Source organism: Electrophorus electricus, chromosome 8, assembly GCF_041902795.1.
Source record: "Electrophorus electricus isolate QZ-2024a chromosome 8, ASM4190279v1, whole genome shotgun sequence".
NCBI lineage: Eukaryota > Metazoa > Chordata > Actinopteri > Gymnotiformes > Gymnotidae > Electrophorus > Electrophorus electricus.
The window spans coordinates 3,413,194-3,426,158 of record NC_137504.1 but is presented as its reverse complement, the minus strand read 5'-3'; the positions used below and the strand labels follow the sequence as shown (position 1 = coordinate 3,426,158).

The 12,965-nt window shown below is 43.0% G+C and overlaps 2 protein-coding genes across 4 annotated transcripts in view; both read left to right on the top strand.

The window, feature by feature from the left end:
* Window positions 1-6,391, top strand: part of atp8b1 (ATPase phospholipid transporting 8B1) — a 32,025-nt gene extending 25,634 nt beyond the window's left edge. Inside the window, exons 19-28 of the mRNA XM_081719289.1 lie at window positions 259-370; window positions 516-591; window positions 764-890; window positions 1,261-1,546; window positions 1,759-1,982; window positions 2,315-2,398; window positions 2,764-3,009; window positions 3,220-3,358; window positions 3,600-3,730; window positions 4,075-6,391. Coding sequence (XP_081575415.1) covers window positions 259-370; window positions 516-591; window positions 764-890; window positions 1,261-1,546; window positions 1,759-1,982; window positions 2,315-2,398; window positions 2,764-3,009; window positions 3,220-3,358; window positions 3,600-3,730; window positions 4,075-4,296 — 1,647 coding nt within the window. The 3' untranslated portion in view covers window positions 4,297-6,391. The remainder of the gene's footprint in view (window positions 1-258; window positions 371-515; window positions 592-763; window positions 891-1,260; window positions 1,547-1,758; window positions 1,983-2,314; window positions 2,399-2,763; window positions 3,010-3,219; window positions 3,359-3,599; window positions 3,731-4,074) is intronic.
* Window positions 6,392-6,552: 161 nt separating this feature from the next.
* The window catches only part of dym (dymeclin), a 56,777-nt gene continuing 50,364 nt past the window's right edge, over window positions 6,553-12,965 (top strand). For 2 of the 3 annotated variants that reach the window (XM_035527043.2, XM_035527042.2), the window contains exons 1-4: window positions 6,557-6,933; window positions 10,535-10,731; window positions 12,305-12,357; window positions 12,643-12,736. In XM_035527043.2, coding sequence (XP_035382936.1) covers window positions 10,592-10,731; window positions 12,305-12,357; window positions 12,643-12,736 — 287 coding nt within the window. In that variant the 5' untranslated portion in view covers window positions 6,557-6,933; window positions 10,535-10,591. Of the gene's footprint in view, window positions 6,934-10,534; window positions 10,732-12,304; window positions 12,358-12,642; window positions 12,737-12,965 lie in introns of all 3 variants that reach the window. The other variant, XM_081718803.1, reaches the window with a different exon arrangement.

Sequence of the window (12,965 nt, the reverse complement as noted above, 5' to 3'; positions counted from 1 at the left end):
ATTAATTGATCTCAGAGAAATCCTGAACTTTATAGCTTACAGTTGTACGTACTCCCACCCCAACTGCTTTGACTGGTGTCTACACGCCCAGGTGTGTTGATGCGGGATGCTGACCTGTGCTGTGCTGGTCCCTGAGACTCACCCCTCCACACACTATTAACTATCATTTCATGAACTTCATACTTGCCTGACCTCTTCTGGCCCACTGGGAAAACAGCCTGTGTAATGCCCACAATCTGTGTCTCCTTCACTGTGTAGCTGATTGGGGCGACAGCCATCGAAGACAAGCTCCAGGATGGTGTCCCAGAAACCATTGCCAAACTGGCCAAAGCTGACATCAAGATCTGGGTCCTGACTGGAGACAAGAAAGGTGCCCAGCTCACCTTTTGAACTTCTGATTTGGAGAACTGAGTTTGTAGTGTTTTGAACTGTGGAGACTGTAGAAGAACACAAGAAGTTAACGTGTTGACTTTGTAAACAGAACTGTTGAATTGTTTGATTATTGGGCTTCACAGAGACTGCTGAGAATATTGGCTACTCTTGTGAGCTACTGACCGACGAAATGAACATCCACTATGGAGAAGACGTAAAGTATGTGCCTGTGGACATGTGCTTACTGCTGCTGTACACATATTTATTATTCTAACAGTAAACCTCACACACACACACACACACACACACACACACACACACACACCTGTGCGTTCATACACCCCCATTCACCCCTGGTCTCTGACCCTGTGTCTGCTCTACCTTTGCTCAGTGAGAAGCTGTCGGTCAGGCAGGCGAACAGGCGGAATCAGCCAGGCCGTGGCCGCAACAAGACGGTGAAGGAGCCCTTTTTCCCCGAGCCCAGCAAGAACGCTCTGATCATCACGGGCGGCTGGCTGGTATGTGCCTGTCGCCTAGACAAGCAACTGGACGAGAAAGACTGGCCAGCCTGCCAGGGTGTTCTTTCATCCAAGGGCAACTTATGAACTTTTGAAAACTATTGCACCATTTTAACTATTGTAAAAAAAAAAAAAAAAAAAAAATTTTAAAAATGTAAGTCTGTTGCCTTTGCGTGGGAGCTGGTCGGTGTCAAAGGAAATAAAATTCCAAACTGTGTCAAGAATAACAAAAATCTCCATCATGAGTTAAGATTACTCACAGTATTGAGTTATCGTCCATTAAAGTACAAACAATCACTTTTCTCTCTCTCTCTCTCTTCCTGTCTTGCGTCGCACCCTTCCTCCTCCCTTTCTCTTCTTACATCTGCAGAACGAGATCCTGTATGAGAAGAAGAAGAAGCGCCGGCGCCTACGTCTGCGGCGTCTGGGGAAGCGCCCGCCGCCCGCCAACCCCCAGGACAGCCAGCCCATCGATGACTGGGAGAAGGAGATGCGCCAGTGCGACTTCGTAGACATGGCCTGCGAGTGCAGCGCTGTCGTCTGCTGCCGCGTCACCCCCAAACAGAAGGCCAACGTGGTCAGCCTGGTGAAACGTTACAAGAAGGCCGTCACGTTATCCATCGGAGACGGCGCCAACGACGTCAACATGATCAAGAGTGAGTAGACGAGCCCGGTTCGCAGGTCCCATCTCTCTCTCTCTCTCTAGCATTAACTGTTCAAGCCAGTTTAGCTTAGGGTAGGTGTTTCTAAGAACAGAGCTGGGCTTCTCTTTCCTGTGATGTCGTTCGGCCAGACGAGCTCCGTCTGAGTGAGCTTGTCACGGTGGCCGTGTGTGACCCACGTGTCTGTCCCGTGTGACCCACGACAGCTGCAGACATTGGGGTGGGCATCAGCGGGCAGGAGGGCATGCAGGCGGTGATGTCCAGCGACTATGCCTTCGCTCAGTTCCGCTACCTGCAGCGCCTCCTGCTGGTGCACGGCCGCTGGTCCTACATCCGCATGTGCAAATTCCTGCGCTACTTTTTCTACAAGAACTTCGCCTTCACCCTCGTCCACTTCTGGTACTCCTTCTTCAGTGGATACTCCGCACAGGTGAGTGGGGGAGGGTCCGCATCCAGACGCTCCTCCCACTTTAATCCTCAAACACATGCACAAGTCTGTTAGTGCTGTTAATTGTTGTTTAGTATATCTGATGCGTTTTGTAATGTTTTTAGAATTTAACAAGCACTGCGGTCTTTTGCTTTCAGGGTTTTCCATGATCATTAATAATACTAAATGTTTTGTGAGCTACTGTGATTTCATATTTGAAATAGAATTATGAGGGTTTTATAAAAGTCATTAAATAAAATTGAAAACAATTGTAACATTTATACCCTGTTTAATCACTACAGTTGGCTCATGAATGCTGTGGTGTGCTTTGCTAGATTGCCTATGAGGATTGGTTCATTACCCTCTACAATGTGCTGTACAGCAGTTTGCCTGTGCTGCTCGTTGGCCTGCTGGACCAGGTAATGTCTGGCTCTTCCGTTTGAGCTCAGTGCAGTGGTGGCTCAGGTACTTGACTTGTAATCAGAAGGTTGCCGGTTCAAGCTCCGCCACTGCTGGGCTCCTGAGCCGCTGGGCCTCAACTGCTCAAATTGTACTCAGTTATAATTGTGAGTCGCTTTGGATAAAAGCGTCAGCTAAATGCCGTAAATGGAACTCTTATCGTGTATTCAAACGATCCAGCGTTTTTGAGTTCCTGAGCTCTATCGTGTACTCAAACATTCACTGCTTTACCACACCTCTGTCATGTATTTGACCCGTGGTGGAAAATCTCCATTCCAACTTCTCTCTCTCACACACTCTTACTCTCTACTCTCTTTCAACATAGGATGTGAATGACAAATTGAGCTTGCGGTTTCCAAAGCTTTATCTTCCGGGCCAGCAGGGAGCGTTATTCAATTACAAGAACTTCTTCTTCAGCCTGTTCCATGGCATCTTCACGTCTCTCATCATCTTCTTCATCCCGTACGGAGCCTTCCTGCAGACAATGGGCCAGGACGGGGAGGCACCATCAGACTACCAGTCCTTCGCCGTGGTAACCGCATCCTCCCTCATCATCACAGTCAACCTTCAGGTACTTGATTGTCCGACAATATCCTGATAACTCTGTATATAGCAGCGGGCCAAACTGTTCACCTCAACATTTTAGGTGAATGTTCATATCAATGGCAATATGCAGTTCATGAATGCGTGTCTTCTTTTATGGCGCTTATAGCAAGTTTCTGTTCCCTCCATGGGGGCCCAATACAGTACTGACATGTTGTCATCTTCTGTTCTGGTGCAGATCTCTTTGGACACCTCCTATTGGACATTTGTGAACTGTTTTGCTGTGCTGGGCAGTATAGCCATTTACTTTGGCATCATGTTTGACATACAGAGTGCAGGAATACACGTCCTTTTCCCAACTGCCTTCAAATTTACTGGTTTGTATTACTGGTTTATATTTATATATATAAAGCAATAATATATTTGCTGGCTAACGGATGGCTCCAAATGATCCTGTTTGTTCATTTTTTTTTCCCCCCTTCTTATTATAGGTGATTTATCAATGCAGTTGTATATTTATAGAAAACGTTTGACCAACATTTTCTGCTTTTTTATTGTTTAATTACACTTGTCACATTGAAGTGGCTTTAAATGGCGCCCCCTGCTGTTATGTCCCAGGTGTAGCGGCGAATGCTTTGAGGCAACCCTACCTGTGGCTCACCATCATTCTAACAGTGGGCATCAGCCTCCTCCCGGTCATCTGCATCCAGTTCCTCAGTAAGACCATCTGGCCCTCGGTTGGGGACAAGGTACGGCCTCCCTGGTGACTGCGTGTGGATTAAGAAGTGTGTCTCATTTAGTGGAGCTCTGCAGAGTGTAGTATTAATGGGGTGCTACCCCCTTTCTGTGTTTGCACTGTCCTCAGTTCAAAACTTGATAACTTTCTTAACCTTCTTCTACAGTAGCAGAAATTACTGTATGGAACCTCAGTGCACGTTGATCATTAATCACTGTTTGCAATTTTGTAACAATTTTATAACAATCTTGCATCAAATGAAACGTAAAGAAAACTGCACTCTGTCATTTTATCTCTACTACTATCCTCTCTCTCCCCCTCTCCCTCACGCTCTCCCTCTCCCTCCGTCACTTGTAGGTCCAGAGAAACAAAAAGAAGTACGAGGTGGAGGAAGAAAGGAAGAGGAAGCCGCCGGCGTTCCAGCGCGGAGGCCGATCGCGGCGCTCTGCGTACGCGTTCTCTCATTCCCGCGGTTACGCCGACCTCATCGCGTCGGGCCGCAGTATTCGGCAGAAGCCACGCCCGCGTGCTGAGTTTAGGGACAGCATCAGGGAAGAACCCAATACTGAGAACCTCTGAGACACAACCTTGCCTGGGGAGGAAAATCGCTTGTGTATTTGGTTTAAACAGGACCTTGTGGGGGTGGGGAAAACAAGGCCATCTGCGCCGGTTCTGTCCTGTATTGGCCCTTAAGCACATCCCCTACGTCTCTCCTTTCTTTCTTTCTTTGTATGGTGAAAAAGATTGACCAGAGCCTGTGGGAAGGGCACAGGGTACGTGGTTTAAGGCCATAGGGGACTGCCCGGAGTAAAGGGTGGACCGGAAGAGCATGCAGACAAGGCCTATGTGAATAACCAGCACAAATAAAGTACAGGAGGGGCATATATCAGAGTTTACATACAAGGAAGGGAAGGCCAGTGAGTCCGAGTTGTGAACACTAACCACAAGTCGTTTTAAGGTTCTAACACTGCGTGACGAATTGTATAACTCAGGATTTTATCATCCCCCTTTTCCACCCCAAGGTGGATTACGTGGGATATAATTTGGATTTAAAGAACATCGAAAATGTGTTGGAAGTTCTGACGACCTCATTATCTGTGAACAACTGCTTAAAACACGTTGAAAACAAAGGTTATTACAATTTAGGGTACAATTTAGGGGATATTTAGGGTTCATATGATGTGGTAATGAGATTTCAGACAAGTGAACCTGTGGATGTAGAAAAAAGCCTCGTTTTTTTTTGTTGTTTTTTTGCAGCTAGTAAAATGTGAAACACTGGACTTTGTTTTATACAGCAGAGCTATTTAATGAAATGCTCCTTATTTCTGCTGTTGTTTATAAAATGTTTATTTTATATTCTGGTATTAAGATCACCTCATGTGTACATAAAACTGCCATTATCCCTGTCGGAGCAATATTTCTATTTGCAGACTTAAAATGAGTAAGCAACAAACTTTTACATCTTAACCCCTTAAATTTGAATATTAGTTTTTGCTTTTTCAAAGTTCCTGGCCAGGGATTGGTAAAAAAAAAACAAACAAAAAAAAAACAAACAAAAAAAGTAAAACAAACAACAACAAAAAACCCAAAACAAACCCAGCATGCAAGTATACTGTTCCAAAATTCAACAAGTACAAAACCCACACTGAATTAATAGCAAAGAAACCACTTAACTTCTGCCAGTGAACTGCGGGGACAACAGAACCAGGCCTCAAGTCCTCCTACATTTTGCACCTTTGGTGATCCTCAGCCAACCCGCCCCAGAGATGTGAACCTCTTCAGACTCTATCACATTAGTACCACGGCTTTGCACTTTCCACTTTCGCTCATGTGCAAAGGATGGTTTAACTCTTAAGCTGTGGGTGGTTCAGTTAGATCACATGTACTAACTTAAATGTATGAATGTTTTTGTCTTTATGCCATGTTTTTTTTTTCAGCACTCCAAAACAAGAATTTCAGAGCCTTCACTGTAAGGTCCTACAGCTGTCATCCTTTGTGGAACCTTTTACATTTTTAAAGCTATCTAAGGTGCCTGGATAATGCGCTACTAAGTCACACGGCTGTCACTGTGGGACCGTTGTGGGTATGAGTGTGATGTCTTGGAGGTGGAGTTCCTATGTTTACACTAATTATGCTGCACTCGCTCTCACTTCAGTCTGCTCTATTCTAGTTTTCTTGACTTCTTAACATGCACCAAGTTATGATCTCAAGGACTGATTTGTCATTGTCATTGCACAGCTTGTAGTACCATTTTCCTTCTCTGTTACATGATTTTGCATTCAGTTCTTAGAATTCAGTTCTCTTTTTTTTGTTTGTTTTTTTTAAACAGAACATTAGACCCAGTTTATTCTAATCCTGTTAATCTTGTACCTACACACTGGTAAAAGGGATACGTATTCTCTGTCATTTTAACAGAAAACTGTTACATGTTTAAAATCTGCCATACTGCGATAGGGGCTACCCTTTATGTGAAATAGTTAATATCCACAAGTTATTTTAACATTCCTGTTTTCTACATAGAAACAAACTCTGAATGACCAGCAATCTCAGTGCCTTATTCTCTGGAAAAAAAAAGCAAAAAAAAAGCTACTTTTTACAGAATATTGTTTTGTTTTTAACGTACTGTACTGTAACATACTTTGTACAAATAACTATAAATAAAGAATTAGTTGGATTTGTGTGTTGTGTGTAACAATGAGAACACAACCTTAGAGTCTGTGGGTCTGGTGTTATATTAGGATACTGTTAGACAGCATCCTGCAGACACCTGGTTCAGACTGATCTGAACTTGACATTTAGCAGGAATGGCTCTTCTTTAGTCCAGTAAAGACGTTTTGTGGCGGGGGATAATGGGAGGACATACTGGGAGCTCTGGTTTGGAGGAAGAGGAGGAGACGGCACTGTAGGGAGATGGTTAGAGAGAGGGCAGCAACTCCGAACCATTTAAGAGCAGTTTTCAGGCCGACCTGCGGGGAGCAGTGCGTTTTTACAACCAGGTGAAGCTGGTGGCGACGTGGATACTGGCGTCTTAACCAGAGACTAGCCAGCCAGCTAGCTAGCTAGCGTTAGCCTGCTAAAGACGTTCACCTACCAGCCGCCTTCGTTCAGTGACAAAGTCCCTGCCTCCCCCACCCCATTCAGCGGTTGAAAAAAACCGAATAAACTGGAACACGGAAGAGTTTTATTTTTAATCTGTCATTACTGACAATTCATCGGGTGAGTTAACGTTATTCGTTTGAGGGCTAGCCGAGCTAGCTAGCTAGCCTGCGCGCGTGGATGCTCGCTTGTGCTAAAGTTAGCTTGCCAGTGACGAGCCGTAAATGAGTGAATAACGTCTCTTTGTGTTATTTTTGTGTTACACTTGTGTTGAATACTGTGTTAGTTGTTATGTTAGCTGCGTGGTGATTGCAAAGACAGACGGTGTAATACGCTCAGCAAACAGCTGTCTGAATATGTTTGAGAGCCTGGCTAGGTCACTAGCTAACCGCTAGCTGGGTTGTGCTGCTTTTAGCTGCCCTTGTCAGTGTTTGAACTGTTGTGCAGGCTTGCGAAGTCAAAAATGCCTTTAACAATCCGTCCCTGTAGTGGATATGGCGTCGTGTTGAGCGAAAACGCCACATTTATGCCCATCTGAGAGCTCCGATACTGAGGCAACAATTTAGCTCGACTAGCCAGCTAGCGGCTAATGTTGCTGTCACTGGCACACCATCTCACTACATCCTTAGTAACTACTTAAGCAAACTGAACTATTCAGTGCAGTAGATTGTTACCTAGCCTTTAAACTCGTATTTGGATATATCCATTAAATTCATAATGGGTGAATGGTACCGTGTCGCTGTATAACTGCAGTTAGTTAGCTGGTGACATTGTTATTAAGAAGGCGCTCCTGTTGGTGATTAGATAGTTGAAGTCATTGTAAAGCAGAGCGTTGGGTTTAAAGTGGTACTGGTCAGTGTGGTGTGAAAACGAGGCAGACTGGGAGAGCTGTCTCCTCTTGTCTGGCTGAGGATAAGTCGATTTTGAACAGCTAACTTGCCTTGTTCGCTAGCTACTAAAATAAAAATATTCCACCAATAAATTATTGGAGCCTGCATGGATTGAGGAATTCTTTCAGGTGTGATGGAGAGAACATTTTTTGACATAATTCCAGTGGAAACAGGCCAGTAACCTTTAAACGGAGACGTGGTGAATAAACTCCTTAGCTACTTTTACATCTTTTTTTTTTTTTTGGTCATCTGACATTGTTGCAATCAAACCTTTTGGGTGTGTTGTGTGTACTTACCAGCTGTTTACTGAGGCGTTCACCTGTATCTGAATGAAGAGCCTAGATGATTGCAGAGTCCTGCTGTGCAGTGTTGGGAAGGTTACTTCTAAAACGTTTTTCACTAAAGGTTGCAGAATACATGTCCTTAAATGTAGGCCTCATTGATAACATATTACATACATTAGATTACTCAAAAGGAGTATTTAAAAAAATATTTTTGGATTATCCAAAGTATTTAAAATGTTGTTCACTTTGTTTACATTCAGATCACGTTTAAAGAAATGTATTCTGTCATCTGCACTGAATTTATTTTAAAAGGAATCTACCCAGCACTGTGGTCGTGGCAGAGATTGGAGCCTTCATTCTTGGGTAAAGCTGTACGTTGTCAGCTACATACATCATCATAGGGCCTGGTTTGTTTGTTTTAGAAGTAGGCTTCCAGTTACTTGCTTGTTTTATGAATGGACGTAGTTTCTCAGATGCTTGTGAGGCCAATTCAGCAAGTGGCCACATGTCAGTCACGCATAAATACTGGAATTCAATAAGACAAAGGAGAATATGAAATAATATTTTTTGTATTACAAGAAGATTCTTAAAGACTCATTTGAAATGTACATTCTTTCTCATAGTTCACGTAATGTCTAAAGCATGACGAATGCATAATCAGTATTTTTGGCTTCGCAGCTATGACCTTAATGTAACGCTGGTGCTGACTGAAAGCCAGGTACCTTGGAGACATGCTTCTCTTAGAGTGAGCGCTAATCTAAAATCAGCTAACCTCTTATTTAAAATGATGTGCTGAATTTCAAAACCAAAACTGTTGTACACAAAGTTCCTTGCTCTGAGTGAGAGTGTGGGCTCTGCATCACTGGTGAGCTGAATAGCTGAAACGCAGGCTCAGAGAAGAAATTAATCTATGTATGACCATGTTCTGATTTTTATTTACTTTCTTGAAATTGAGAAGGTTAGAACATCCCCGCAGCAACAATACAGGGCTGTAAAAATCTGCAAATATTTTAAAGCAAGTGTGTCCACACCTGGCTCTCACATTGTTCTAAAGGAATTTTACAAGGCTTATGAATAAATAGAACATATGGTAATGAGCCCAAAAAGTTCATATCATGGTAATGTTCATTTCAACATTTCAATCTGCTGGTAAAGAAAAACAAAAAAAACAACAAAAGTAACAATGTTCTAAAATCCTGCTTTATAAAAAAATGTGTAGAAAGAATGTGGCCTAATCAAACACATTTTTTCAAAGTAGAAAATGCACACGTCAGTGCCAGAAAATTGTCATTGGCAAGTTGAAAAAATATGTACACGCTTGCTAAGGACAACCATCCCCTCCATTGACTAGTACTGTCTGTTGCCTTCTATATGAATGATACTATATGGCTAAATTGTAACACCCTTTAATAAAATATTATGCCTAAAATATTGCTTATTGAGCAAATTAACATGGGCCATAGATTATTATTTAATGATCATTTCACTAAAACTAGGTCTACTAATATTCTACCTTATTGGCTTCAATATATAATGTACCTTGAATTGGATTAGCCAATGTGCTTTCTAATGAACAGCCTTTAAAAGAACCCTTGTGTATGGTTTGCTTATCTGTTTAAGCAAGGCAAGTTTATTTGCATCACACTTTTCATAGAGACAGGCAATTTTAAGTGCTATACATGGACATTAAAATAAATTAAAATAATAAAGCTTATTGCATCCCAGAGTCTATTACCTCACGAAGGTTTTTGACAAAATGAAACAAGAGGTTACATTAAAATGTATTGAAATTATAGTTGGTTTAAATAAAATCGTTAGATAATAAAATAAGTAATTAAAATAGGAGAAAGATAAATGATTGAAAACCCTTTTTTAAGAAACAGAACAGTAAACATAAAGATGAATAATAAAAGCTATAAAGCACATAAATTCAGGTCTGGAGAAAAGCTGTGCAGTTAAACTTAAATGGTCTGAGAGGTGCAGGAGAACAGAGATGTTTTCAGTCTGTTTTTGAAACTGGTTACAGACTGTGCACATCTCAGCGCTTCAGGAAGTTTAGTCCCTCTGAGCGCAGGATGGTGGCAGAAAGCCACTTCATCGTGGTTGGTTCTCGTTCCAGGGTCTGTTAATAGATTAGACTCCACTGTTCTAGCTGAGGTGTCTAAGTTTTGTGTTTATCCAACACATCACTAATGTAAGTAGAAGTTAGCCCAACTTGAGTTCTAAATAAAAGTAATAGCTTACACTGTAAATAAAAGGTTAATAGTTTGATTTACTGCGTTTAAGCAGTGTATTTTTTTCATTGTTACTGTGTGCAAGCTTGGTTTTACTCCATTTATGTAGGTGCAATTATGTCAGTTTCATTTGAAGTGCTTTTCAAGTTTCGCCATCCAGGTAGTCTATAAAACCACACTAGCATGACCTTGTTTTTAGTTTTAGGATTCCATCGTCACCGGTACCCAAGATGTCATCAGCCGGCTTAATTAATGTTCTAAAAATATTATGATGAGGGCCAACAGTCTTAGTAGAGCTGCTTTGGTTCCCCAGGCTCTTGAGACGTGGGTGATGAGGCTCTGAGGAAGCCTGGTAACATTGCCAGGGCCAATGGGGGCCAGCACCAGTCAGGTGAGTGACCTCTCGGAGAGTCAGAGCATCCGCACTCTGATTGATCCACAGTCCATCTCTGAGAACGAGCCCTTCTGGAATCATCTCATCTCCTTCACGTTCGCCAGTCCCACCTGCAGGTGAGTGCAACACACCTCTTTCCATAAGGCAGAAGTTTGCCATCTGAAAAATACAGCCCTTCCCTTCAGCATTTCCTCCAAATCTGTCTATACACATGATGATTGTTGGGCAAATAGAGATGCCCTCTTGTCCTGATTGGTTGGATGGTGGTGATATAATTCATTTGCCCAGTTATTTATGTTCTGTATCTTTAGAGGTGTGTTCTGCATCTTGGGCAACGTTTGTGCCTTTCACAGAGAGAGTAACAGAATATTTTTTTTTACAAATGGTGCAGTTACATGTAGCCAGGTTAGCCAGGAAGATGACACTCCTGTTGTCTTCACATACGGTGACCCTGCTCTGACAGGGTTGTAGGGTTTGTCTGATGGAGTGAAAGTTGTAGGTGTGTTTAACTGGATAGAGACATCTTACCAGGGACAGCCAGTTTTCCTCAGCAAATACTGAAAACCAGTGCTGTGTTGCTAAAGCAAATAAGGATTATTTCAAACACAACTTTTGGAGGACAATAAACATTTAAAGCTGTGTTAAATCATGTTTAATTTGTAACCACCACCAAAAAAACATTTTCTTTTGGTTCGTGATGCCTCATTGGCAGTCGAAGGAGTAGTAGTCTTGTAGATCCAACCAAAACTCACTGAACATTGGTTACACAGTGGCTCTTCTCACCTTTGAGTTTTCCATCACTCTAAACTAAACTCTTGAACTCGTAACCCCCCGCCCCCGTCCTTTGGTGAAAGTAATTCATGTCCTACCATTGACCCGAAAACACTACATCCTTAAATATTTGTGAATTAGCCATGAATCAATATTTATATGTTAGCAGAGGAAAAATTGCCCGGGTGATGTCACATTTTCCCTTTTAATTACAGGAATGGGGTTTGCTTAGCCTCTGCTTGCCCCTGCACGTCTGGATGCTGTCATGTCCTCGTGCTGTTGAGCTCAACGCCCCTACGTGCCGAGCCATCCCGTGTTCTTTTTCCTACCTCTCTCGCCTCCTGATTTTTTACCCACCCCAGGTCTCGTAGCCTTGTTTCATTAGGGCAAGTGAGGGGGGGTCAGGGCAAGCAGTGAACACCTGTAGCTGTCAGAGCTGAGCCCCCTTTAGCTGGCTGGCTGGGGGGGGTTGCTTTAAAAGTCCAGCCCACGTTCTTTCCGACTAGTGTACTCGCACATCTGGTTGTGCCTTGGCAAGCTTTATTGGGTGTATAAAATGACAAACAATCAGTGGGAAAGTATCCATCATTAAACATGCTGTTCTCAGCCTTCCTAATGGTGTGATGGACATGCTTTTTAACGGTCTGCAACAGCACCGTTGAGCTGCCAGGTGAGCAGGTCTGCCAGGGCCTGTAGGCGCGTGCGGATCTCTGAACAAGGCTGCGGCGGCCCGTGAGGCTCTGCGCGCCTGGCGCAGGTGGTGAACTACAGCATGGCGTGAAGTGGAGGTGCTCCACAATGGCATTCCAGGCTGTGGGCTAGTGGGACTGAGGGCTAAAATGCATATTGGAGATGGCTCTAAGGCTACAAGGCTGAGATCACCCGATTTGATCTGTCTCTCTCCCTCCTCCCTTGTAGTGCTGATGCTAAGCTGTTGGAGGAAGCCGTCATCCCACTCGCCAAAATTCTGAGTAAGTTTCATGTTTGGGTATTTGTTGGCTTGTTGCCCTGTGTTTTGATAAACCAGATAGAGTTGCAGTTTGTCTCTCTTTATGGAATAAAGGTTTGGTTATGCAAAAGAAGAAAAATTAAAAGCAGGCAAAATTGTAGAGCATGTGTACTGTGAGAGAGAGAGATGTGACTGGGGACTCGTCGCGTTTGGAGAGTATGTTGATGTGTGCTGCTGGGGACTCAGAGTTTTTAAAAAAAAATGTAATCCAGGATTTGGGCCTTATTTTTCTGCTTCTCTTTTAAAGTTGAGAACAATCCAAGATCAGGGAACTTTGCCACTTTGGTGAGAGTTTTCCTGGGAAGAACCAAAGAGCTGAAGATCTCCACTGAATGCCAAGAGTAAGTGACCAGAGGACATTCTCTGTTCTGGTGCTCACAGAGGACTGTAATGATCAATGTGGGAAAGTGATGGCTCTGTTAAATCACATTCTTAGGTTATGAAGTGGTACCATTGTGAGGCTGGTAAGAAAAAAAAATCTGTAATAGATTTGCCAGTCTCATGATGTATTATTTGAGACGAGTGGAATTGCAATAGCATTTATAAAATGTATTTATTTTTTTTATAGGT